The 23,547-nt window shown below is 47.8% G+C and overlaps 1 protein-coding gene across 5 annotated transcripts in view; it reads right to left on the bottom strand.

Annotated features, from left to right (window-relative positions):
- Window positions 1-484: 484 nt before the first annotated feature.
- Window positions 485-23,547, bottom strand: part of LOC105703925 (brain tumor protein) — a 125,409-nt gene continuing 102,346 nt past the window's right edge. For all 5 annotated transcript variants that reach the window (XM_012432714.2, XM_012432715.2, XM_012432716.2 and 2 more), the window contains one exon: window positions 485-7,966. In XM_012432714.2, the coding sequence (XP_012288137.1) occupies window positions 5,641-7,947 (2,307 nt within the window). In that variant the 5' untranslated portion in view covers window positions 7,948-7,966 and the 3' untranslated portion in view covers window positions 485-5,640. The remainder of the gene's footprint in view (window positions 7,967-23,547) is intronic.

Below are 23,547 nucleotides of genomic sequence, written 5' to 3' on the forward strand. Positions count from 1 at the left end.
ATGTAACGACACACCCATCAACCATTCTAAACACACCATAGCAACAGGAGAGTACACCAGGAAGGAATTACCCGGTCGTAATTGTTCGTGGAATGTGCGTTCGATAATTAGGTAACGAAACAAGAGGGGCGCGTTTTGAGCGCTAAGGGTGACAGATCATAGAACGTTTCATTACGCCTTGTTATAAATTCTAGGAACACATCGTCAAACAACAAAGGAACCCAACGCGTGTATAAATTAAATGACTTCTTTTGCGCGTATCTAAAGAACAATTTGCTGCGTACATGTATACACATATATGTATACGGACCCTTAGTCTTGCCTTACTTTCGCTAAATGTACAAGAATTTCGTAGCATATAAAAAAATATATATATCGAGTCTGCAGCTTCGGTTCTCGTACAAAGCGACAATAATTTAACGTACGATCTAAAATTAGCGAAAAAGATACTATCGACGTAACCTTATTTCCCTTATCAATAAGCACCGGAACAAAGTCTGTCATCCCCAAACGCTTTGTTCTCGTCAATACGAATGAACCGAGAAGGAACAGGAGAGGTAGAGGGGTAGCGAGGCAGGTAATGCGAAATAATAAAGACGAGACAAACCTCGTGTCGTAATGTGAACTGAAAATATTATTAAAAAGCATTTTACAACAAAAAATAACTAGAAAAAACAAACAAAAAATACGATTCACATTTAAATTAAGAACAATTGGGTTGTATCAATTAAAATAATAACGTAACAAACCATACAAAAGAGATAGAGAGTCCATGGGTATGCATGTACCTCGCGTGTCCGTAATGTGTAGGGCGCATGTGTGCCGTTGTGTGTGTGTGTATGTGGCGCGTGTGGCGCACGCATTGGTCAGTCGCATGCTGGGAGGCACGCGTCACTTTTCGCGTTCGGGCTTCCGTTGTTTTCTTTTTTTTTTTTTCCGGAATAACTTTTCGAGCAAGGAGTTAGACTCTTCTCGCAATTCCTCTCCGCCACTTTAATCCCGCGCAATGATTTTTCCCTTTCGCCGGTTTTTTTTAACGGCTAGCTGACACTGGAACCGTAATCCCACCCTTGGCCCTTTCATCCAAGGGTGCGGCTTTCGCTTCTGATCGAAGGGGAGACTAATGGAAACCAGAGCGCTCAGAACCAGATTGGTAGGGGAACTGTTTGGCGAAATTTCATTTTTCAAATTTCATTTATCTCCCCGGGGAAACGAGCCACGAGGGAGATCACGGAGACGTCAAAGTCGCCCAGGGGTTCGCCGGGTTACATCCTGAGTCCATGTTTAAAAAGGAACACGAAAATGCAACAAAGTCCTCCCGGATGTGTTCTTTACTTCCCGGAGGACTTGAGGCCGGAACTATCGTGGGTAAAAGGAAAAGAAAAGGCTTGGAAGATGTAACCGACGGACGCGAACCTCCTAAGTGCGACCTTGAAAAATAATCCTTATTAATTCTAGATTCTAGTTTAGCGAAAGACGCGAATAATCCTAGATCTCTATCCTGACGCATTTTGTCGCACCCCACATTTCCTCGATTTTCCTTCCTTTCATCGATATTGAATTTTGAAATCTTTTGGACCCTAGATATTCTTTTTTGCTCGATGACAAAATTCATTTAAATTCACAATAGCAATAATTGGACTGCGTGCATCTCGGTAGTGTCGATTGCCATAACATTTGATTCTCGCTATCAGACAATGCAGGCGTAATTTCAATGCTATTGATGAAATTCCTAGTCATTTTTACAGTAAATTTGGAATCTTCAGCCGTACCCGGGCGCAATGTAATTTACATGTCGAATTGATTTAGATGTAGAACGCGAACTATATGTACGGCAGTTTATTCCGAAGACGTCGAAACGGATAGTCCGAGCAATTTCTATTCCAATATTACGTATTTTATTTGTAAGGAAATTCGCTTAATGATCCTATCCCGTTTAATCCTTAGGAATTCTCTAGTTTTAAGGATAGGGAGATTAATTTCCTCTGTTTCAATTCAATTACCGCATGATGTCCAGGATGTGGACTTGGCGTTTGAAGACACTCTGAAGCGATTAAGACCATCATCTAACACCATACAGAATTCACATGAGGTGAATTAATTCAAAGGTAATTTACTCACGTTGATATTCTAAATTAATTATCAGTTTACTCTTCAGTGTTAGGGCGAAGCTAAATATCCTCGGCGGAAAAATTTCGGAATAAGAGATCAAATCGATGAATTTCTGATTAATTGCCATTAGAATAGAATACCCACAAGATATTTATGCGACGTACCAATGCATCAAAGTGCCTTCTATATAGCAAACATCTTGCATGAGACGCGGGGAAATTAATTTCAAGACCATTCGTCATTGCAAGACACCCTAAGCTAGTTGATTAGTGATGGGTCGAGGAGCGGTAATGAAGGTAATTTTTTACTACATTCGTGGATACATCATATCCGTAGAATCGCGTCCTACTGATACCCATTGAGCCGGTAACGCGAATCGAATTCGGCTTAGGGGATGATCGCTCAACCCCTGAGAAATAGTTCGACCACGTCCTGAAGATATTTCAACGTAATTATCAGGAAAAAACGAAGTCTGGAAGACCTAAGCCAGATGCACATAATGAAGGTATCGATTGGTCCTAGACACGTCCATGGAGGATCATGCGAATGAAGTACGAACCCGAGACAAGACGAAGACGGCCATTTTGGGGTAAATCGATTGCGCGGTAATAAAGTTCCGCAGTGAAGAGTGGGAAATAATTTAGGAGTATCCGCGGAAACGTTATCATCAATTTCTCCCAAACCGTCGAACGGGTCCCGAATTCCAACGAGGGGGGTGATAAGACACGATCATCCAAAGGGGGATCGCTGGGTCGCGTCTTAGGGATATTTCAATTTAATCACCCTCGAGATACGACATCTGCAGGGCGTACTTAGGGTGCATCAAGTACATCCCCAGCGTCCTTGACATACTAATTGGTGGTCCCGCGAATGTCGCGCGAGGTGCTGCCGAATTAATTCCAGGATCAGCATCCACTGGAGACACCCCTCGCCAGCGCATTACTTATTCGTATCCCGGAAACCGAGGGGACCAAGCCGGGAATTTCGACGCACCAATCGACGTGGCCGATACACCTCGACTTCCGGCGAATGGCCGGACGGGTCTTGAATTCGAAATAAAGAACTACGGGGTCGTATGAAGTCCCGACGAGGAGGAGTCCGGTCGCGTCCCGTCACGTCCTCGCTCCGGTTTCGAGATCGATTTCCGCCGGGTAATGCACCCCTACGTGTATCCGGAGCAAGGACATCCAAGGACGTTTTGCGATCCGCCACCTCGAACGGTTCAAACGAGGTCGAACCCGAGGAGGATCCACATACCGAGAGGTCCATCCGCGACTAACGTTGAATTCCCATCGAATTCCGGGCTACAACGATTCGTTTTAATTCCCATCCAACAGGCATCCAGACGTTCCCGGAAATCTCGGACTGTGGCAAAGCACCTTCCGGGATTTCCGGGAGAGGACGCGTTTCTTCGCCGACGTCCATCATCCAAAAGCGACTATTAAACAGTCGATCGATCACCTCCTAAACCGAGACTACATTTCGATTCTCTAACTCCCCGAAAATTCCCAGGATTCCCGATTGCCAGCTAGGGTAGACCGATCCTCGAGGATTTTTCCCTCATCCTTTTACGAATATACATTTTCAACCTTCGACGTTGAGAATTCATCCACCGCCGTATATCGAGAACGCGATGCAAAACGCGAGTGGCGAAGAGTTTCCAACGCCTTGCCCCGAAGTGTCTTGAGGCAGTGATACATCATCGGAGTGAGTAGATAAAAATAAAAATAATAATACAATAATAATACAATAATAATACAATAATAATAATAATAGTAATAATAATAATAATAATAATACAATAATACTAATAATATTGTAAATAGCAAACATGCATGAAACCGGAGCACGGGTCCATCCCGCGCGCGTCGCGGCTCATCCAACAAAATATATTAATACTATATGTTCGAATGAAGAGAGAGAGAAAGAGAGAGAGAGAGATAGAGAAACAGAAAACACTACCGTTGAATTGATATTGGACCTTCCGGAAGCACAGCACGGTTTAAATGCGGAGATGCTGAAGGCGCACGCGACGAAAAGCTGTGGGCGAGGAAGTCGCGGGGAGAAATGCAAACGAAAGATAGGAGGAGTCCTTACTCGTTACGATCAAATTCAACTACGATCTACGTACTATGATAAGCTACATAATTAAAAAAAAAGGAAAAGGAAATGAAAGAGACGGAGAGAAGAGGAGAGAAAAAAGGACGCAGCAGGCAGGACGCTCTCGAAGTCGCGGCGTCCGATCGCTCGGTGGCCGTCGAATGTCAACTAAAATCGGGCGTCGGCCGGGCATGTATGCGAGCAGGAATTAAGCTAGGCTTAAACAATAGGAGCGCATGCGTAGATCGGCGTGCACAATTTTCTTAATACTGAGCCGGAGCGTTTCCAACGGCGAACGCGCGGTGCCCGAGTGGGGACCCGGAAGGGGCCGGTCTCTCCGGGTACCGGAAGCGCCCTCTTCGAGGAGTTCCGCGAGAGCAGCCGGAGGGTCCAGGACCCGATCCGAGAGTCGACCGGGACGCGGCTTCGCGGATCGTTGTGCCCGATACGGAGTTCCCGGTCCGAGCGTCCTGTACCTCTCCGAAATACGTGTCATCTGGCACGACAAGTAGCGCACGCGAGCGCGCGGTAATTAGGGGTAGCGATACTTTGAATACAAATACATATACATACATATATATATATGGACAAATATATGCAGAGATACACGTATACGTGTCCATACGGATATATAGATCGTACTTCGTAAATGCACCTCGCGCTGATCTCCGTCGTATCCAGGTTGTTAACTCGTTAAATACACTTGATCACCTAGGAACGACGACGGCGTTGCGCGCGTGTGGGTCTAGGAGAGGGTGTCGGGGGAGCGGGTCGGGATCGAGTCCGTCGATCGCGCGGAAGGGTGGAGGGATCGATTGGCCGATCGAGGGACGAGACCAGGGTGCGAGGAACGACGCGTAGCGCGCGATAGAACCGTGACGGGAACTTATCTCGAAGCCGAAAAGGACGGGGATGGTCGGGGATGATCGGGGTTCGAGAGCGATGGCGGTGGGGCAAAAGGAGCGCGGGACTTTATAGGGAGACGGGGTGGGGCGAGGGGCGGGGAAGGAAAAAAGTGACTAGCGGCGGCGAGCTCTACAACTAAACAACAACAACAGTATTTTCAGTTATAACAACATTAACAAGTAAGTTTCGCGCGTGTGCGTGTATGTAAGTAAGTATATACGGGGGTAAGTGTGTGTATGTAAAATGTTCGGTGCGTAAGTAGTCTCCGTGGTCGTCTCGCGTCGGATCCGACGCACGCGTCCTCCTCGCGTTAGTTCGGCGAGGCGCGAGCTGGCAGGGCGCGGGTCCTTCGCCAGGGCGGCCGCGCACCGAGGTGCCCTCTCTCGCGCCCCCTGACTTCTGGGGCCGTGTCCTGAACGAAGGCCATGCCGGCGGTTCTTCGGTCGGCGAGCGATCGGCGAGCGAGCCGGTCGTCGAGCCTGAGCGCGCGCGGTGGCTCGCCTACGTTCGGGACGATCGTCTCTACATGCCGATCGGCGGGACCTGGACGTAGCGGTAGATGTAGAGTCGGTAGTCCTTGCTGGCCAGCACGACGGACCCGTCGTCCATGAGGGCCACGTCGAAGCACTGGGCGTGCTTGACCTTGCTCTCGAGGGCGGAGACCAGCTGGCCGTCCTGGGTGAAGATGGTCAGGTTGAAGTTGTTGTGATTGTCGGCGATCAGGATCTCTCCGGCGGCGTTGATGCCCACGCCGATCGGATAGTTCGTGATGCCCTCGCCACCGATTTGGCGCAGGTAGGCGCCCTCGTAGTTGAACACCTTTACGCAGTGGGCGCGATTGTCGCTTATGAATATCTCCTGCTTGTCGTTTACGACCACGCCGTTGGGGAACTCCAGGTGCTTTGAGCACCCGAACTTCTGGAGGACGTTGCCGGCCTGATCGAAGATGATGACGCGCATCACCTTGCACTCGACCACCACTATGCGACCCTTCGAGTCGACGGTAACGCCTCGGGGGTGCTGGAGAATGTTCGCCCCGAACTTCCGCACGAACTGGCCGTACTGATTGTAGATCTGGATCTGGTGGGTGGGCGAGCGCTCGGTGACGATGATGTCGCCCGAGTTGCGGACCACGGCCACGCGGTTCGGGTAGAGCAGCTGACCGTCCCGCTTACCGCACTCGCCGAAGTGGAACTTGAACCTGCCCTCCTTGTCGAATATCTGGATGCGGTGGTTGTTGGTGTCCGCTACGATGATGTCGTTTTGGGCGTTCACCGCCACCCCCGAGGGCTCCGTGAACTGGCCCTCCAGCACTCCGAACTCGCCGAACTTGCAGTGGTAAATCATCTTTTGTCGTTTGATCTGCGACTTGAGCGGAAAGATGGCCGCGGGCACGAGCTTCGAGGTCAGGTCGAGGACGGAGTCGGCGGGCGCGGCCGGCATCGGGAAGTGATCGTTCGCTCCGACGGGGAAGGTGTCGCTGCCGCCGTTGCTCCACTTCTCGTAGGGGTTATTCATGCCGTTCAGGTTAAGGTCGCTGATGGTCGTCGAGAAGGGACCGAGGCTGTTCGCCGAGCTGAACCTCTTGGAGATGACGTTGCTCTCGAACGAGGAGGGCGAGGTCGAGGAGACGCAGTTCGAGTTGGAGGAAACCAGGCCGTTGCTGTAGGGCCGGTCGAGGAGAAGACCGCCGAGGGAGCCGGCGCTGCCGGGTCCGCTTCCGGCGCTGCTGCTTCCGCTCGAGAGGGCGGTGGGCCGCGCGATGGGCGGCTGTTTGCTGGGCCCCGCGTTGCCCTCGCTGCTGCTGCGGATGTACCCGAAGGTGTTCCTCACGCCGACCTGGATCGCCTGATAGTTGCTCACGAACTCGAGGTCCGCAGTCTGGCTGGCCACGTCCGGCGTGTAACTGAGCAGCTGCTGTAGCTTGGAGTCGAGGAGCTTCTTCACCATCAGCACCTCGGTCACGGTGGTGTACTTGGTCAACCGTTCGACGAACTCGCAGGTCTGCTGGATCTTGTCGGCGGTCTCGTTGGCCTTCTGCGTCACGATTCCGAGGGAGATCTGCTTAGCCGAGAAGACCGACTCGAGCTCCTTGAGGAGTTCCTGCTTGCGCTCCTCGAGCATCGACCGATAGAACTGGAAGGTGTCGTTGATCTCGTTCTGGGCCTTGTGGTACTGGACCTGGAGTCTGGCCGCCCCGTGGTCCGCGGCCTTGACCGCACTCCTCACGTCCGCGGCCTTGGCCCTGCATTCCTGCACCGCCCTCGCTACCGCTTCCAGCTGTTGGGGCCCCACCTCGGAGATGTGGGCGCAGTCGTGCAGCGGTCCGGGGTGGTCCGTGATCGTGCACTCCTTACACACCGGAACGGTGCACGCTCTGCAGAAGTATTTTAGCAGCTCCGTCTTGTGTCGGAGGCAGAAGAGGGCCTTCTCCCCGTTGCCTCCGTTGATCACCAAGTTGCTCTTCGGTTCCTCCACCTTCGACTCGGCCAGGTTGAGGACCCGGTGGCCCTCGAAGCAGTGCATGTACTGGTGGGCCATCACGCAGTTCGGACACAGGAAATTGGCGCAGTCGAAGCAACGCGCTACAGCGTCCGATTCGGTCGACTTGCAGCCGGTGCAACGCACGCCTCCACCCCCCAGGCGGCAGCAGTGCGGACAGGGCGCGTCCCCGGGTTTCGCGTCCAGGCAGAGGTCGCAACTGTCGACGTCGCAGATCGCGGAGTCGCTGGCTGGTGGCGAGCTGTCGCTCACCGTCAAGGGGGACAGCGAGGCCAAGGAGCCGAGGGAATTTGCGCGCGATTCCAGCGAGGGTGTCGGTGAGGCCATCTTCAGTCAACCGGCATCCCTGCAAACAAACGATTCCAGGTTATTGCCTAGGTACTCGCTACTGTGCTGGATGACTTGATAAATGCAAATCAACTACGTGACTATACGATCTTTCCAAATAGTTAGCCGACGTGAAACGTGGTACAATCAACCTAGACTAAGATCCGTAAAATGTTCAGCTGACCTTACGCGATCGATCGACTTAATTTTCAGTCCGACCTTTACAACGTGTTTTTACCATCCCGAATATTTATTTTATATACACAATGAAAAGGGGAAAATATTCGTATAGCAGGGTATTTGCAATGACAACGTCAATTATTGTACATTCAAAGCCCAATTGTGTCACTTTTCAATTGCACCGGTCCATTGTACGTGCGCAATGGCGAACTCTGAATCCAGTTTGAAAAACCATTCCTAAACCTGGAATACATACAAATCGAACGCCCTGAAAAGCTCAACGTTGGAACACGGAGTTCTGTAACCGTAAATTGAAAGCTGGAAAACCGAGTGGAGCACCTTCCGAAGTGGAAATGACAACCCAGGGAACCACGGGATAGCCGGGACTAGGAGGCGAGTTTCGGAAAGTTAGGCTAGAGAAAACGCGCGAAATCGGTGCAAATCAACGAACCTGTCGGGCCGTAAACGACAGGGTAAAGTACGGATCGAGCACCGTTTACTCGTGGCCATCAAAATGCAGACTCCAGGGAAGGCGGCGCCATTCCCAGATCGGTTTTCAGAGGGATGAAGGGGGCTATTTACATGTCAGGACTCCCTTTCCTCTCCCTGTCCATGTCCTTTCCGACACGTCCTCTACTTCCCTTTAATCCGATCGCTTTGACACGTGCAAAAGAGTGCATCCCGCCCATAGCTCGTTGAATTTATTCCCTGATCCCATGAATTTCGGAAGGTTCAAGGGCGCGAGGTAGGAGGTTACCGCGCTCTCAGCGAAACTCCTGGAGTTCTTCCCGATTTTCCGACGTTCCGCACCATCGAGGAAATAAAACGAACGTATCTCATATGTTCTACAACGTTACGTTGTATTTATTTATAAATAAATTACCGCGCATACAAATGTTCTTTTCTAAATGGTAAGATCAAGTCCCGCAACGTCACGTACTGAAGGAAAGGACAATTCAATGTTGTAATATGATCTACATTATTGTGTATTATGTATTTACAGTATGTTTATGTACGCAATACATATATACATATGTATGTATGCATTGATAATTGAAATACGTCATATAATTATATGCACTTATAAGACGCTTCAACGGGTAATATAGTAAAATCCAAGCTGAAACGAATTCTAAAAGACAGAAAGTCGCGGCGCGGCAACCACTTTAGAAAATCCCTGACCCAAAAGGGCGTCGCCGTTCCGTTCGGGCGTCGAAAGGCGCGTCTCGCTCGTGCAGGAATTTCGATCTGAGCTCGCGATATCTCGCGGCGCTACCTCGCGAGGTGAACGCTCCCCCAGGGGAAGCACGTCCCACTTCCGACCCCGCAGTTCCCGGATTCTGGGATTCCGCGATTCCCGGTCCGTCTGCTGGAGAGGGAGGGGACCAGAGCCGGGGGAATCCGTCCGACTGCGTTCCTGGGAAGCGATTTGAATAAAGCAAGATGCGCTGCCGAGAGTCGAGCGGAAGAGCCTAGTCATTCCGTCTCGGATCGCGGATCGCCTTAACGTGTGAACTTCGGGGGCATTGTCTCGTGAGACCGTCACGAGGAGATGGTCGCGAAGATCGGCGAGGAGTCGTCGCTCCTGGAATATGGCCTTCAGAGGACAGAATGGTCCCTCTTACCAAAATCGAGGACTCGGGATTTACTCCTTACCGAATTCAAATTCAACCAAACGTGTTTTATTAATGTACGAATTATGACAAATATATATAGAGGCCCGAAACTCATTATGATATTTCGGAGACATTCATTCATGTCACATCATCATTCGGAATGGCACCGTCACGAGGAGATGGTCGCGAAGATCGGCGAGGAGTCGTCGCTCCTGGAATATGGCCTTGAGAGGACAAAATGGTCCCTCTTACCAAAATCGAGGAGTCGGGATTTACTCCTTACCGAATTCAAATTCAACTAAACGTGTTTTAAACGAATGGGATGAGCTGGAGAAAAATGATACCGCTAAATAAATTTAACAATTATTATACGAAAACTCAAAACATTAATTGAGACCAAATTATTAAACTTTGAAAATAATTTCAAGTCAAAATTTGAAAAGGTGTATTTTGACACCTTTGGTAGAAATAGTGTTAAAAGAATAAAATTATGAACCATGCAACGTGGCAATATACACAAATAAGTGGAGAATTACAATGCAAATTGATACGAGTACATGGTAAATGTCGCAGTAATGTAGGAATTAGCGCATTCGGAGCACGATGTGTCGCGCGCGTTATTTTAATTCGGGAATTCTCTCGCGTGAATAATTTTAATTTCGCCCCGCCTATCGGTATCGTCTGTCCAGAATATCGAAAGCTTACAGACGTAGGATATTTCTCGCGAAAAAAAGGAGTGCGTTTACGATCCTGAGCTATGCTCGAAATACCGGTAAACGTTTGATGTATCTGCAAAGGCTGGGAACGAAGTGGTTTTGCTCGCTACTTTAATAAATAACTCTCCTGTAAGGTTCACCGAATCATACTTCATGGGAAATCTACGACGACCGGGTTTACAGTAAAGGTTAAGTCACGGTGCAATTTTGCACGTGCAGTTCCGCGTGGAGGAACGTTACTCCATTCCGCGCACAAAGACGCACTCAATGTGTATCTCGAGGCAATTTCTTGTTAGCTTTCGATCTCGGCTTGTTCCATAAACTGTTGCTTAAGGAGGAGAAAAAGAAAGAAATTACGATCCAAGGCCTGTAAAAAAAAAAAGAAAAAAAAAGAGAACGAAGAAAGAACAAAATAGGCTACAATGTCACGAAAGAAATTCCCCAAAAAATCGTTACGATCCCTGCACCGTCATCAAATTCGACTAAAGGTCTCGTGTCATTGAACGATATCTTCAGAGCAACAAGCGTGGGTTTCAGAGTATTTTAATGCGCCATGTTTTTTTTTTTTAATTTTGGCAATTTCCGTAAGAAGGCTTCCTCTTCCTATCTAAGCTTGTGTTCGAAGGTCCAAGTAAACAGGGCACGTAGCGGAGACGGTAAAACTGTTTTAGCCCATCTAGTGCGACAACTTCCAAAGTATACGGCAATAGTTCTTCGAGTTCATGCGACGTCGTCGAGGGATCGCCGAAAGAGACGTTCCGGCGAGGACCAGGAATGGAGGACTTCAATCCAAACATAAAAAAAGTCTCTACATAACCACTACATAATGTCCCAATCCACGGCAAAACTTCCCTCGCCACAAGAATCATTGCATTTTGGAAAAGGATCGACTCGCCCTTTCCAACTTAAATATTTATCCCTTCTACTATCAAAGTATCATTGCCCCCACTCAACTGACAATCCAACGTATACCTTAAAAAAAAAACAAAAAAAACCCGCGTTCCTTATATTTCCAACTTTCATCTCAAATACCAAGACATCCATTCAAGATCTACATTAAAAAAATCCTCAAATATCAAAGCTCCCGATTAATACCATCATCCTCCGCTGATCGGTGAACAATGTCGGGTCCCTTCCACCGGCAGAAGTTTCCAGCTCGGTTTCCCGTGAACCGGTTCGAGGGTGAAATATTCTCGCCGGGGAGATTAACCGGCACCGAGGAATCCTTAAGAGCGTATCGGCCGATCGGCGTCACGGCGGTCGTTTTTCCGCGGCGGGTCCGGGGAAACGCAAGCGTGTGAAGCGGCCGCCGCAGCGGCGAGATGCAGAATGCGTGCGCGCCACCCGGATCGATGAACGTCGTTCACAGAGGTCACGTGGGTCGCCTGGCGCCCCGCCCCCCTGGCCCCCCCACCCCTCTGACGTCGCGCGGAAGGGTGGGGGTGGGTGCGCACCCGCTCGGTACGATCGCCGACCTTGGACTTGCCGAGTCCAGGATAGACATTGGAGTCGAACTCGCGACTCTCCCGCCGCGATGACTCCCTGCGTCGCTCGGACGTCTTGGCGACGAACTTTGACCCCGTACCCCCGAGTTCCCGACTCCTACGCACCCCGTATGTAGGTAATTAGGGAATGTCGCTGCAAGGAGAGAAGTCCAGGCTTGGTTTCGAACTCCTAGCTCTCCTGTGGTAAGTTCGGCTACGCCTGGACGTCTTCGACGAACTTCGACTCCGTGGTCGGAGAGTTCGACTTCTGGGCGCACTAGGTGTAGGTAATTAGGGAATAATGTTCCTAGGGAAGAACTCTGCTGGTCTTGAAGTCGAATGCGCGGTTTTCTTGCCGAGGTGGTTCCGTGTTTTGCTTGGGTATCTTCGGGAACTTTGTCACCGCGGACTTAGCAGTTCGTTCTCTGATACCATCCCTTAGGTAATTAGGGGATCGTGTTCATCCTTACGTACTACTAGAAATGCTGGTTGACGGTATCGTGGTAGGTACTAATAATCTCTAGTAAATTCGGTATCGACTTAGAAGTCGTGAAAGGTACTGGAATTTGAGAAGGAATATATTTTCCTTTCTTGTTACGATGCGATGATATAATGAGTGACGAACGTTTCTCGCGGTTTTTTGTTTATTCTTATTCTGAATATATATATTTTTTTTTTCTGTGAATTTAAAATTGTAAAACATTGTAATTTCGGACAGCACGACGCTATCGACGAGATGATATTAATTTATCTTAAAGGATTTTGAAATATGAATTATATGTCTCATTGATAAGAGAGGCCTTTTCAAGGGAATCGTTTCAGTATTCGTTTCCAATTATAGGTGTGCACGAAGAGATGTTTATATAGTTGATACGATCGGGAGCAAGAGGTGACAAAATAAAATGTAATGTTATTTATCGTTCTTCGATTCCTTAGCCGGTTTCCATTCTTCTTGAAAGTATTTTCTTTTCACCTTTCATTTAAGAATAATTTATGCATTTAACCGGAACGCTATTATAGGGCATGAGCTCTCATTGCACCGTACACGAGCAACAGAAATATAAGTCGAAATTCAGCTCTCACATACCTCTGTACATTGACGTAGTTGCGATCGAGTCACACCGACCCATTACACAATTTATATTTATTACAATTAGATTGAATCGGCAGACTGAACGCCGCCTACAATCACTGAACGTCGACAGGACAGATTCGTATCAGCTGTAACGAGATGTCCTCGTGCAAGTGGAGGCGTACCGAGAGGTAATGACATCACCAGTGATGTGTGACTTCCGAAGCGATATTGAACATTGAATTTTTCTACAGAATGCCGACGCATATCGAGGAACAATGCAAAGCTGGTTTAAATCAAAAGAAACGAATTACATATTTTCTTACAAGGGAGTTGCAATATAATCGACTTATATTCCTCTGCTCCAGAAATATCAATTTATAAGGTATAAGTTAATATATCAGTAAATATAGTAATAGATAATATGTAGACTTTAAAGATAAAGTAAAATTACGAACAGTTTAATTTTGTGTGAAATTAAAAAAATAAGTGGTGTAAAATGTAGAAAAAAATCTTTCGACGGTGCGTGTATGCCTTCTCGTTTGCACGTCCGTGAGATGGGATACGAGGAACACATAGGGTACGAGTGCACGGAATATCGATACCGGATGCATCATTAATTCCACTCCGCTATACTCTAGCGTGAACTTCCGCAGGACGGAGAACCCGTTAAAATCTGACTAACCTTGGGTAGTTGGGAACTTACTCGGGAAAGTCGCACCATCGAAACGAGGGAAACGGTCTCCCATCGGGCTCGAGGAAACTTTCGGAAAATAAGCACCCCAGTTGTGCAATTTATTGAGGCGACGTCACGAGAACGTTCGAGTTGTCGCGAAAAGTCTGGCGTATCGCGTGCCATGTATATAAAGCTGGAATTGTCACTTTAGCACAATTCAATAAAATTTGTTGCAAAATTTATTGCCAATTCATTGCTATTTTATTGCACAAGAGAACAATTTTTTGCTCTTATACTTTTCCGAAAAATGGGGGAGATGTCAGCTTTATATAAAGCTAACACTGCCAGAATAAAAAACAATTATTAAGTAAATGTTCATCGATGAATTATATACCAGAATTTATTGCTAATTAATTGCACGCAGAAAAACCAAATTTCAATTATTTTCCTCACCCCTAGTGATGATCGCAGGACAGAACCATGAGAAACATGGAAGAATCGAACTATTTGTTCACGTGGGAATTAATCGCTAATTAATGTAGGTTTGAAAATTGTATTTTTACAAAGATATTGGTTCTTCTCGGAGCAATTAATCTCCACGTGAAGAATTAGTTCGATTCTTCCATGTTTTTCATCTTTCTGTTCTGCGATCAGCACTAGGGTTGGCGATTCACCTCTTTGGGGGTGAGCAAGAAAATTGAAATTCGGTTTTTCTGCGAGCAATTAATTAGCAATAAATTTTGCAACAAATTTTATTGAATTGTGCTAAAGTGGCAATATGCAGCTTTATATACATTCGCGTGCCTATAACGTAGGGGATCAAGCGACAACGCGGCATCGGTTACGCACAAAATACTAACGCAATTACCGACACCTCCATTCCAAAAGTGGCCAGCGACCATCAACGTTCCCAGGATTCGAAACGACCTCGTGTCGAAATCCCCGGTAATTACTTGGCGCCTTGATTCGCAAATCTCCCCCACCCCGGAATCAGCGAGATAACCAGACGTTACCGTTCGGCACGACCTCTTCGACCCGTATGACCCCATGCGGTCGGAGTGCGTGCATCGGAAAGGAATCGAGGTGCAGCGGGACGTGCACCACCGGGGCCTCCCATTGGACCACACCCCTAGGTCTTTCCACCCCGTTCTATCCCGTGTCTTTTGCATAGCGATAAAGCGCCCCCCCGCCGACTCGAAAGCCGCGACTGTCTCGGACGATCGAGCGATATCAACGAGATTGGAAGTCTCCGCGCCCCTTCCTGAAAAGCCGCGGGGCTTGTTTCGGCCCCCTCGCCGGGAAATAAATAAATAAAGCCCCGCTCTCCACGGCGGCGATCCGGTCTCGCGAATTCGACGCCGCTGCATTCCCCGGGCCGAAGATTGCACCCCGGTTGAATGCACCGTAGAGCGGAGGGGTAGCGACCGACGCGTCTCGTTGCCTTGGCAACGCTGCATCGACCGCCCCAACCCCCGACGGCTCTCTGGCCGGCCGCGCCGCTCGACGAGGGTCGGGGCGGCCGCCCCTGCAAAGGGAGAAAGACCGACAACGCCGGCGAACGGTGCATCGCCCTCCGGCCGCGGCTCCCCGCGCGTTAACGACGCCGTATAACGGGTGGCTGACCCTGAACGCATCGGGCCGCGCATCGCCGCGTCATAGGAGGAACGCGGGACTGCCTCAAGTTTTCCCGCGTCGCGATCCTTCGCGGCTGGGTGGGACACTTGCCCTTGAAAATTTGGGGACCCTGGTCTTTCCAAGATACGACCCTTTCGCGCGATCTCGAAGGAAAGACGCCAAAGGGAGCTCCACGCGGATTACCACGTGACGTGGAGCAGGGTGGCACTTTAGGCAAAAAGAGAATAATTTTTGGTAGAGGAGCGGGGTTCACGCGATGCCGCATAATGGGTGGTTGGGGTTAAATTTCATGATCCGCGATCCTTCGCGACTGGGTGCGACACTTGCCCTTGAAAATTTCGGGACCTTGGTCATTCCAAGATACGACCCTTTCGCGCGATCTCAAAGGAAAGACCGCAAAGGGTGCTCCACGCGAATTACCACGTGACGTGACGCAGGGTGGCAATTTCGGTAAATAGAGAATAATTTTTGGTAGAGGAGCGGGGTTCACGCGATGCCGCATAATGGGTGGTTGGGGTTAAATACCGAGAGGGCGGGATCGTCGCGTCTTAGGGCCACGGGTCTGCTTCAAGTTTTGATTCTTCGTGAATGGGGCGAGTAGGTGGAACGGTAGCTCTTGAAAATTCCGAAAAGAGAAGGAACGTCGAAAAACGATACGTTCTCAATAAAGTCTTCGCGCGTTAACGACGCTGTATAACGGGGGTGTTATCTTAGACGCCGAAGTGGGGGCGGTTATAGCGAAGACCGATCGGAGGTGGAAGGTCACCGAAGGACGGATTATCGCCTCACGAGAGGTCTCGTGGGACTGCCCTAAGTTCTGCTAATTTGATTGTATCACGGTCTTACGTGGTAACGACGTTACGAGGTGACGGTGGGGTTGCCCCTGGAGAGTAGGAAGTGCGAATAGCATTAGAAACCGACCCTTCGGTGCGATCTAACGGATGGCCTTGAATGAAAAGTACCGAACGATACATTCCTTTTAACGAATAACGAAGAAATATAATTAAAAACTAGATAGAGTTTCGAGCCAGATACATTTTTGAGCGAGAAATTCAATGTTGAGGGATGCAAGAAACGCGCCCTGCGCGACCTACCTCTTGAATTGAAACGAGATGGCCTTGAATAAAAAGTACCGAACGATATATTCCTTTTAACGAATAACGAAGAATAAAAAATAGAATAAAAAACTCGGTAGATTTTTGAGCCAGATACATTTTTGAGCGAGAAACGTGCCCTCTTGAGCGATCTCTTGAATTCGGACGAGACGCTACAGAGTTACATACAGTAAGGATCGAGATCTCAGGAGTGGGGGAAATAGAAATATAATTTCTTTATTGCTATAGAAACGGAATTGAACTTTCGACCAACTCAAAAAATGAAGTGAAAAATCAGACATTTTTTTTCTTAAATTATCCGACTTTGATTGCTGCTATCTACGGGAAGATATATATGTGCCCATAATTATGAAAGTGGTCTAAGTCATATATTTTTTGTTTCTAAATTACATTGAATTAATATAGTTTGAAATAATGTGGCGTGAAATAACTGATAAACTCATTTTTTTTTTCAATATTGACTTAGACCACTTTCATATTTATGGGTACATATCAGGGGAACGTTTTCAGTACTCCCAGATTCGTTGTTCTGATATCGTTCTGAACATTACGTAGGGTTTTTCGGCAAGGTCCTTGCGGTAACTTTGAAAGAATGGCGATCTAGGAAGACCCGGGGGATCGTTTTGAGGGACCTTGGGAATGTTTGGAGATCGGATAACGTTGTCTGCCGCAGATTACGATACGCCACGTGGACACGAGGGGGTTCTTTCGGAGAGGTTATAACTCACGGTACCAGGTGCACCGCTCTTAGGAGAGGTTTCAGCGTAAACGATGACGTACAACAGGTGGGTGATTCCGAAAGAATTAAGTCGCAGACGATGCAGATGACCACAGATAGGCTTACTTCTACCATGGCAACTTGCTTTCGCCGAGATCCTACGTAGGACTCGGTGGTTGCCACGTTATATACTCCTGGTATCGACTTTAATATAACGGATGGCTCATAAAGAAAACTATCGATAAGCCGAGGATGAACCGATCAAATAACCACCCCGTTTCCCGATACCTAGGATTTCGCCGACTTGACTTTGCTCGTAGAAATTTGATTAACGCTAAGCTCGGGACGATAAAAAGGAACTACGTCCGTTAATTAGGGTAATTAATTACCTGCCCCGGAGAAACGATTCAATTTTTCAACAGATTTCATTAGCCAAACGCTTCTCAGAGGATCGGAGAGAGTACGTGATTAAGGATGCTTCCCATTGCTGATGAAATGTACCCTCAAATGAGATTATATCTTCAACGAGTAATACGTCCGATGCATCACCACGTTAATGTTACGCTTTTAAATGAGCAAACTCCAAGCCTTTTAAAAAATATCCCTTCGTTTTCGCTATTACTTCCGCGTACTATAATCGACTTTGGATGCTTTCTTCGAGAACGTCGCAATTATATGATATAAAACGATGATGGATAAATATCGATGGCAAGCAAATACCCTTAAAAAAAAAAGTGTTGTATTCAAATCGACTGATTTGAAGGGTGTTTCAAAGGTGTAGCTGATTTCAAGGGTGTTTAAAAAATTTTTTTGAGAAATCCAAATTTTGAATGTATCAGGACAATTCTTAGACGATCAGGAGTGATGTGTCAAAGTTTCGGACAGTTTGGTCTAATACCCTTAAAAAAAGTGTTGTATTCAAATCGACTGATTTGAAGGGTGTTTCAAAGGTGTAGCTGATTTCAAGGGTGTTTAAAAATTTTTTTTTAGAAATCCAAATTTTTAATGTATCAGGACAATTCTTAGACGATCAGGAGTGATGTGTCAAAGTTTCGGACAGTTTGGTCTAATACCCTTAAAAAAAAGTGTTGTATTCAAATCGACTGATTTGAAGGGTGTTTCAAAGGTGTTGCTGATTTCAAGGGCGTTTAAAAATTTTTTTTGAGAAATCCAAATTTTTAATGTATCAGGACAATTCTTAGACGATCAGGAGTGATGTGTCAAAGTTTCGGACAGTTTGGTCTAATACCCTTAAAAAAAAAGTGTTGTATTCAGATCGACTGATTAGAAGGGTGTTTCACTTCACCTTCGGGGCGCGGAGAGTTCAAAGGTTGACGAACGCTATCGTCGAAAATAGGTAAAGCACTGACGAGAGTCATGGATGCGGAGTCTCAACGGGGCTCCCATTACTGCGCGGCCGATCGTTGACGTCAAAACTCACTCGGGAGGCCCGCGGTCCTTTAAAGTAAGACCACCGTCGATAGCGCCTAACGACCCGGCAAATACGATGGTTAAGGGTGGGATAAAGGCCCGCATTAGCGTATCTTCGAGTGATATGCTAATGCGAACAAACGTACCCGGCATGCGCGCGACGCGCGAATCGAGCGCGCCTCTTTCGCCCGACCTCCGCCATTGCGGAAGGGGAGCTTCGCAGTCGGCCGCACTCGCCGAGTGTCGGATTATTTTTCAAAACGCCGATTCCCGAACGAAAAGCGACCCTGTCCGCTCCAATAACGTTATTCCGCGTGGCACGGCAATCAATGACCGATCGACGGGGGCTACGATCACGGACGAGCGGAGGGACGAACCAGGAACAACTACGACAAGGGAGGGAATTTCGCTTTTCAAGAGGTAGACTTGCGAGAGATAGTTGGACCTGGGAGAGAAGCAGAGAATTGAATTATTCGTTCCTCTCGCAACCGCGGCCACCAGTGGTGAACAAATCGAAGGGTTCAAGGACGAGACCATGATTTCTTAAGACGCTAAGCGCGGAACCGATTTTATTGAACTTTATATGTTTAGGCGGAACAATTTTTTTATATATAGGATTCTTGACGCCGTGTTACTTCTCAGGGACTGACGCCGGGCTCAACGTGTTAAGGTGGTGAAATCCCCTTCAAATCAGTCGATTCGAATACAACATTTCTTTTTTAAGGGTATTAGACCAAACTGTCCGAAACTTTGACACATCACTCCTGACGCTTTTAAAATTTGGATTTTTGGAAAAGATTTTTTAACTTAGCCCATACCAGAACCAAAATGGCGTCGTTCTCATATTTCGATCAATATAGAATTATCGAAGGCTCTGATATGAGAAGCGAAAGGGTCAGGACAATTTTACGGCAATTTAGAACATTCTGGTAATCGATAAACTCGCATTTGAACGAGATAAAGGCAAAAAAAGTGTTGTACGCGCTTCTATGATAAAACGATGGGAATACGAGGTCTTGGCGTGAAAATTGAATTGACCTGGAAATCACAGATGGCGCAGGGGGTCCCTCTGCAGTCAATTAGGGCCCCAGAAAGCATGAATCCAGAGGATTTCTGGAGTTTTACTTCGATTTCTTGATATTTCTTGTACGAAAACAGCAGGTGGAGTATACCATTTGGTACAATACCCAATATAATTCGACCCAGCTGTCAATATAAAAACGAACGTCGGCAACGTAGAAAAATTGATGAATCGTTTGACCGTGAGTCGTGGCACCGGGGGATCTAACAGCCGGTTCCAGGTGGGACCATTGACCGAATCGATGGAAGGAATCGAGAAGCTCGGTAGAACATCGTTCCTCGGGATTCAAACGAGACTCCTACCCCCGAAACCCTCCACTATGGAGTAGTCCAAGAAGAATTCCCTCCTCGATAATCTAAATTAACTCTCGCCAGTGCCAAGTATCGAACCCAACCTATGTACCCCGGTGGAAGCGAGAACGTTCCAACCGTATCCTGGCGGCACGATATTCGCAAGGAAAGCACCCACGTACGCCAGGGTACCGAATTACCAGGTGAGCACATGCCTGTTTCACTTGACCTTAACCACGGGAACAACGTCGGGACGATGCGATTGGTCCCCGAATCTAGAGAAAAATTGATGAATCGTTTGACCGTGAGTCGTGGCACCGGGGGATCTAACGGCTGGTTCCAGGTGGAACCATTGACCGAATCGACGGAAGGAATCGAGAAGCTCGGTAGAACATCGCGCTGGGTACGTTCCTCGGAATTCAAACAAGACTCCTACCCCCGAAACCCTCCACTATGGAGTAGTCCAAGAAGAATTCCCTTCCCGATAATCTAAATTAACTCTCGCCAGCGCCAAGTATCGAACCCAACCTATGTACCCCGGTGGAAGCGAGAACGTTCCAACCGTATCCTGGCGGCACGATATTCGCAAGGAAAGCACCCACGCCCGCCAGGGTACCGAATTACCAGGTGAGCACATGCCAGATCAAACAACCGATCGATTAGACGATGTTTACCGGGGGCGGTCGGGGAGGACAAAAACGACCCGATTACCGTCAAGACAAACGGATCACGACTGAGACAGGACACGCATCGGTGAAGGGTTAGAGGACCAAAGGGTCGATAGGTCGATCGAAGGAGTGGTACCACTGGACGATCCCTCGCGTCGCCGACCGGAATCGATCGGTCTCGCAGGCCGCGCGGTCGCCGAGCCCGCTAGACCGGAAGCGGAAGCGGAGAAGCTCGTAAAGCGTCCGAAGGGTCGAAGAGGAGAGCGAGGCGATCGGCGCGCGCATCCACGGCGCGGCGGGAAAGGGGTGGGGAGGGGAGGGGAGAGGGGTAACGCGGGATCGCGGGATCTCGATCGTGCAGGGCCCCGCCTGCACTGCCGCGTCTCCGCGGTCTGACGTCACTACCTGTTGCCAGGACGACCGACACCGTAGACCTTGAACGATTCCAAGATGGCGACCGCCTCAGACGGCGCCTCGCAGCCGACGACCCGCGCGCTCCCCGAAAGCGCTCGTCGCGACGCCATCGATTGTTCGATCTGTTGGATCGATATTCTCCTACGACCTGCGACTTTAGACTGATTATTACGAACGCAAGAGTTCAAATTGCAATGTTCGCGAGGTGAGAATAACGGTCCGTAGGAGCAGGGCGAGGTACAAGGGGCCACGTGGTTCGGATTGCGGATAGATTTTGAAATCCTTGAGGGGGTGTATGACTCGGAGGTCGCTTTGAATCGTCGGGGCAAATTGCGGGGAATGTCTCTCTCTTTCCCCGCAATTGAAAACACCGGAAACATTCGTGCACGGGTTGCGTCGTTACTAGGGTCACCTGTAAGGTTATGTTTTCTATCTCCTATGGCGCGGGGACGCGTCGGGAACGGTAAGCTGTTTAATTTTCCAGCCGCTAATTAAAATCGCGTTTGCAATCATTTTGTTAGGAAATCGTATTAAATCCCCGGGAATACGGCGTAACTGGAATCCATGCAGTCGCAACGTTTGCACGAGAGGCGCAATTCGTACGCGTCGCGCGATAGCCCCCACGATTTTCGCATCACTCGCCGTGAGCGACGTGCACGGTTTTGGATGGTTGAGCGCGCACGTCGTTTCCGCTTCTATTTACACCCTGGAGACCTCTCCCAGACCGGTCGAGGGGAAATCATTTCGTTTTAATTTCACGCAAAACGGTTTCTACGGCATTCGAATATAATATATTATACCTGTTTGCAAATGTACGGAGGAGCGCTGTCGAACGATATCTCCTACCTCTATAATGAATATTAATAAAAACTTTTTCTATACAGGTGTGTCGTTTTAAAAATTATCGTCAACCTCGTTCTGCGGTGAAAATTAAAAATCTAAATTATAACGAACGCTTGAATTCATTTCGTTTGAATTTTATGCAAAACGGTTTCTACGGTATTATAATAAAATATTAGGCTTATACCTATTTGCAAATGTACAATAGAGCGCTGTCGAATGATATCTCCTACCTCTATAATGAATATTAATAAAAACTTTTTCTATACAGGTGTGTAGTTTTAAAAATTATCGTCAACCTCAATTTTATGCAAAACGGTTTCTACGGTATTCGAATAAAATATTAGGCTTATACCTATTTGCAAATATACGAAGGAGCGCTGTCGAACGATATCTCCTACCTCTATAATGAATATTAATAAAAACTTTTTCTATACAGGTGTGTAGTTTTAAAAAGTATCGTCAACCTTAATTTTATGCAAAACGGTTTCTATGGTATTCCAATAAAATATCAGGCTTATACATATTTGCAAATATACGAAGGAGCGCTGTCGAACGATATCTCCTATCTCTATAATGAATATTAATAACAACCTTTTTTACGCAGATGTGTGTTTTTAAAAAATATCGTCAACCTCGTTCTGCGGTAAAAAGTAGAAATCTAAACTATACCGAACGCCTGAAATAGCGTTCGGGTTAAACAAGCTGAAAAACGAACCAATTGTTAAAGTCCGTCGTTTTTAAAGGTTGTCGGATGAGAAAGATCACGGAAATGGCAACTCTAAATTTCGATTGCCGATTGAAAAGCTACCGATTGATGATTTTAAATAGAAGTAGAAACGGAACGAACCGTTGGGGGAAGTTTACAAATGAAAGGAAGTAAGGGTCTGAGTATGTAAAATTGCGTACCGACGAGGTATTTGCGTTTTCCGGGCTATCGTCGCGCCGATCTTCGCAGGTCGTTATTGTTCGATTAAAAAACACGTCGAGCAGCACGGAAGGGAGATAAAAGCTGGAGAGATTTGATCTATCGGTGTGGTATGCACAAAGGGGGCGACGGCCATGAAAATTCCGCTAGGCGGAATATCCTGGAAGATCGCAAACCTGCAAGCGGCCGGTTGCTCTTTTCCGGATACGCCGAGAATTTTTTCGAGCGGAAATTACGAGAGGACTAGGTCGTTGCTCTTGTAGGAACCTTGCCTTCGAGTTCGATATGGTGTTTTAAATGTGTAAAATTAACGATCGTTATAGGTGGACGCGTTTTACGCCACGCCCAGCGAGCGTAATGACGGAATCACCGAAAAATGGGACGATAAATGGACCCCGCACTTTCCAAAACGAATATCGCAACGAGGATCGATCGAACACCCCGCGGAACCCCTTATATCCATTTGCGGATGTATTCAAGCAAATATCCTTGGACACGCGATCAAGATTTCGATCTTGAGGTACACGAACGCTCGAGCCTTGCGTCTCTCTTGTCATGTCTTGAACATGTCATGCCCCTCGAGGAGCCGAATCGAGAATCGAATAGACAATCTCTTCGAAAACGGATACGCGTGCGCGGAATCGATCCGAAGTTAGGATAGGAAGTTCCGATAGGATGAGCGTCCGTCGATTGGTCGTCCATTCTCTCACAAGGAAGGTACCTGAAGTGTCCCCCT

Source organism: Orussus abietinus, unplaced genomic scaffold (genome assembly GCF_000612105.2).
Source record: "Orussus abietinus isolate OABI.00-Male unplaced genomic scaffold, Oabi_2.0 scaffold36, whole genome shotgun sequence".
NCBI classification, from domain to species: domain Eukaryota; kingdom Metazoa; phylum Arthropoda; class Insecta; order Hymenoptera; family Orussidae; genus Orussus; species Orussus abietinus.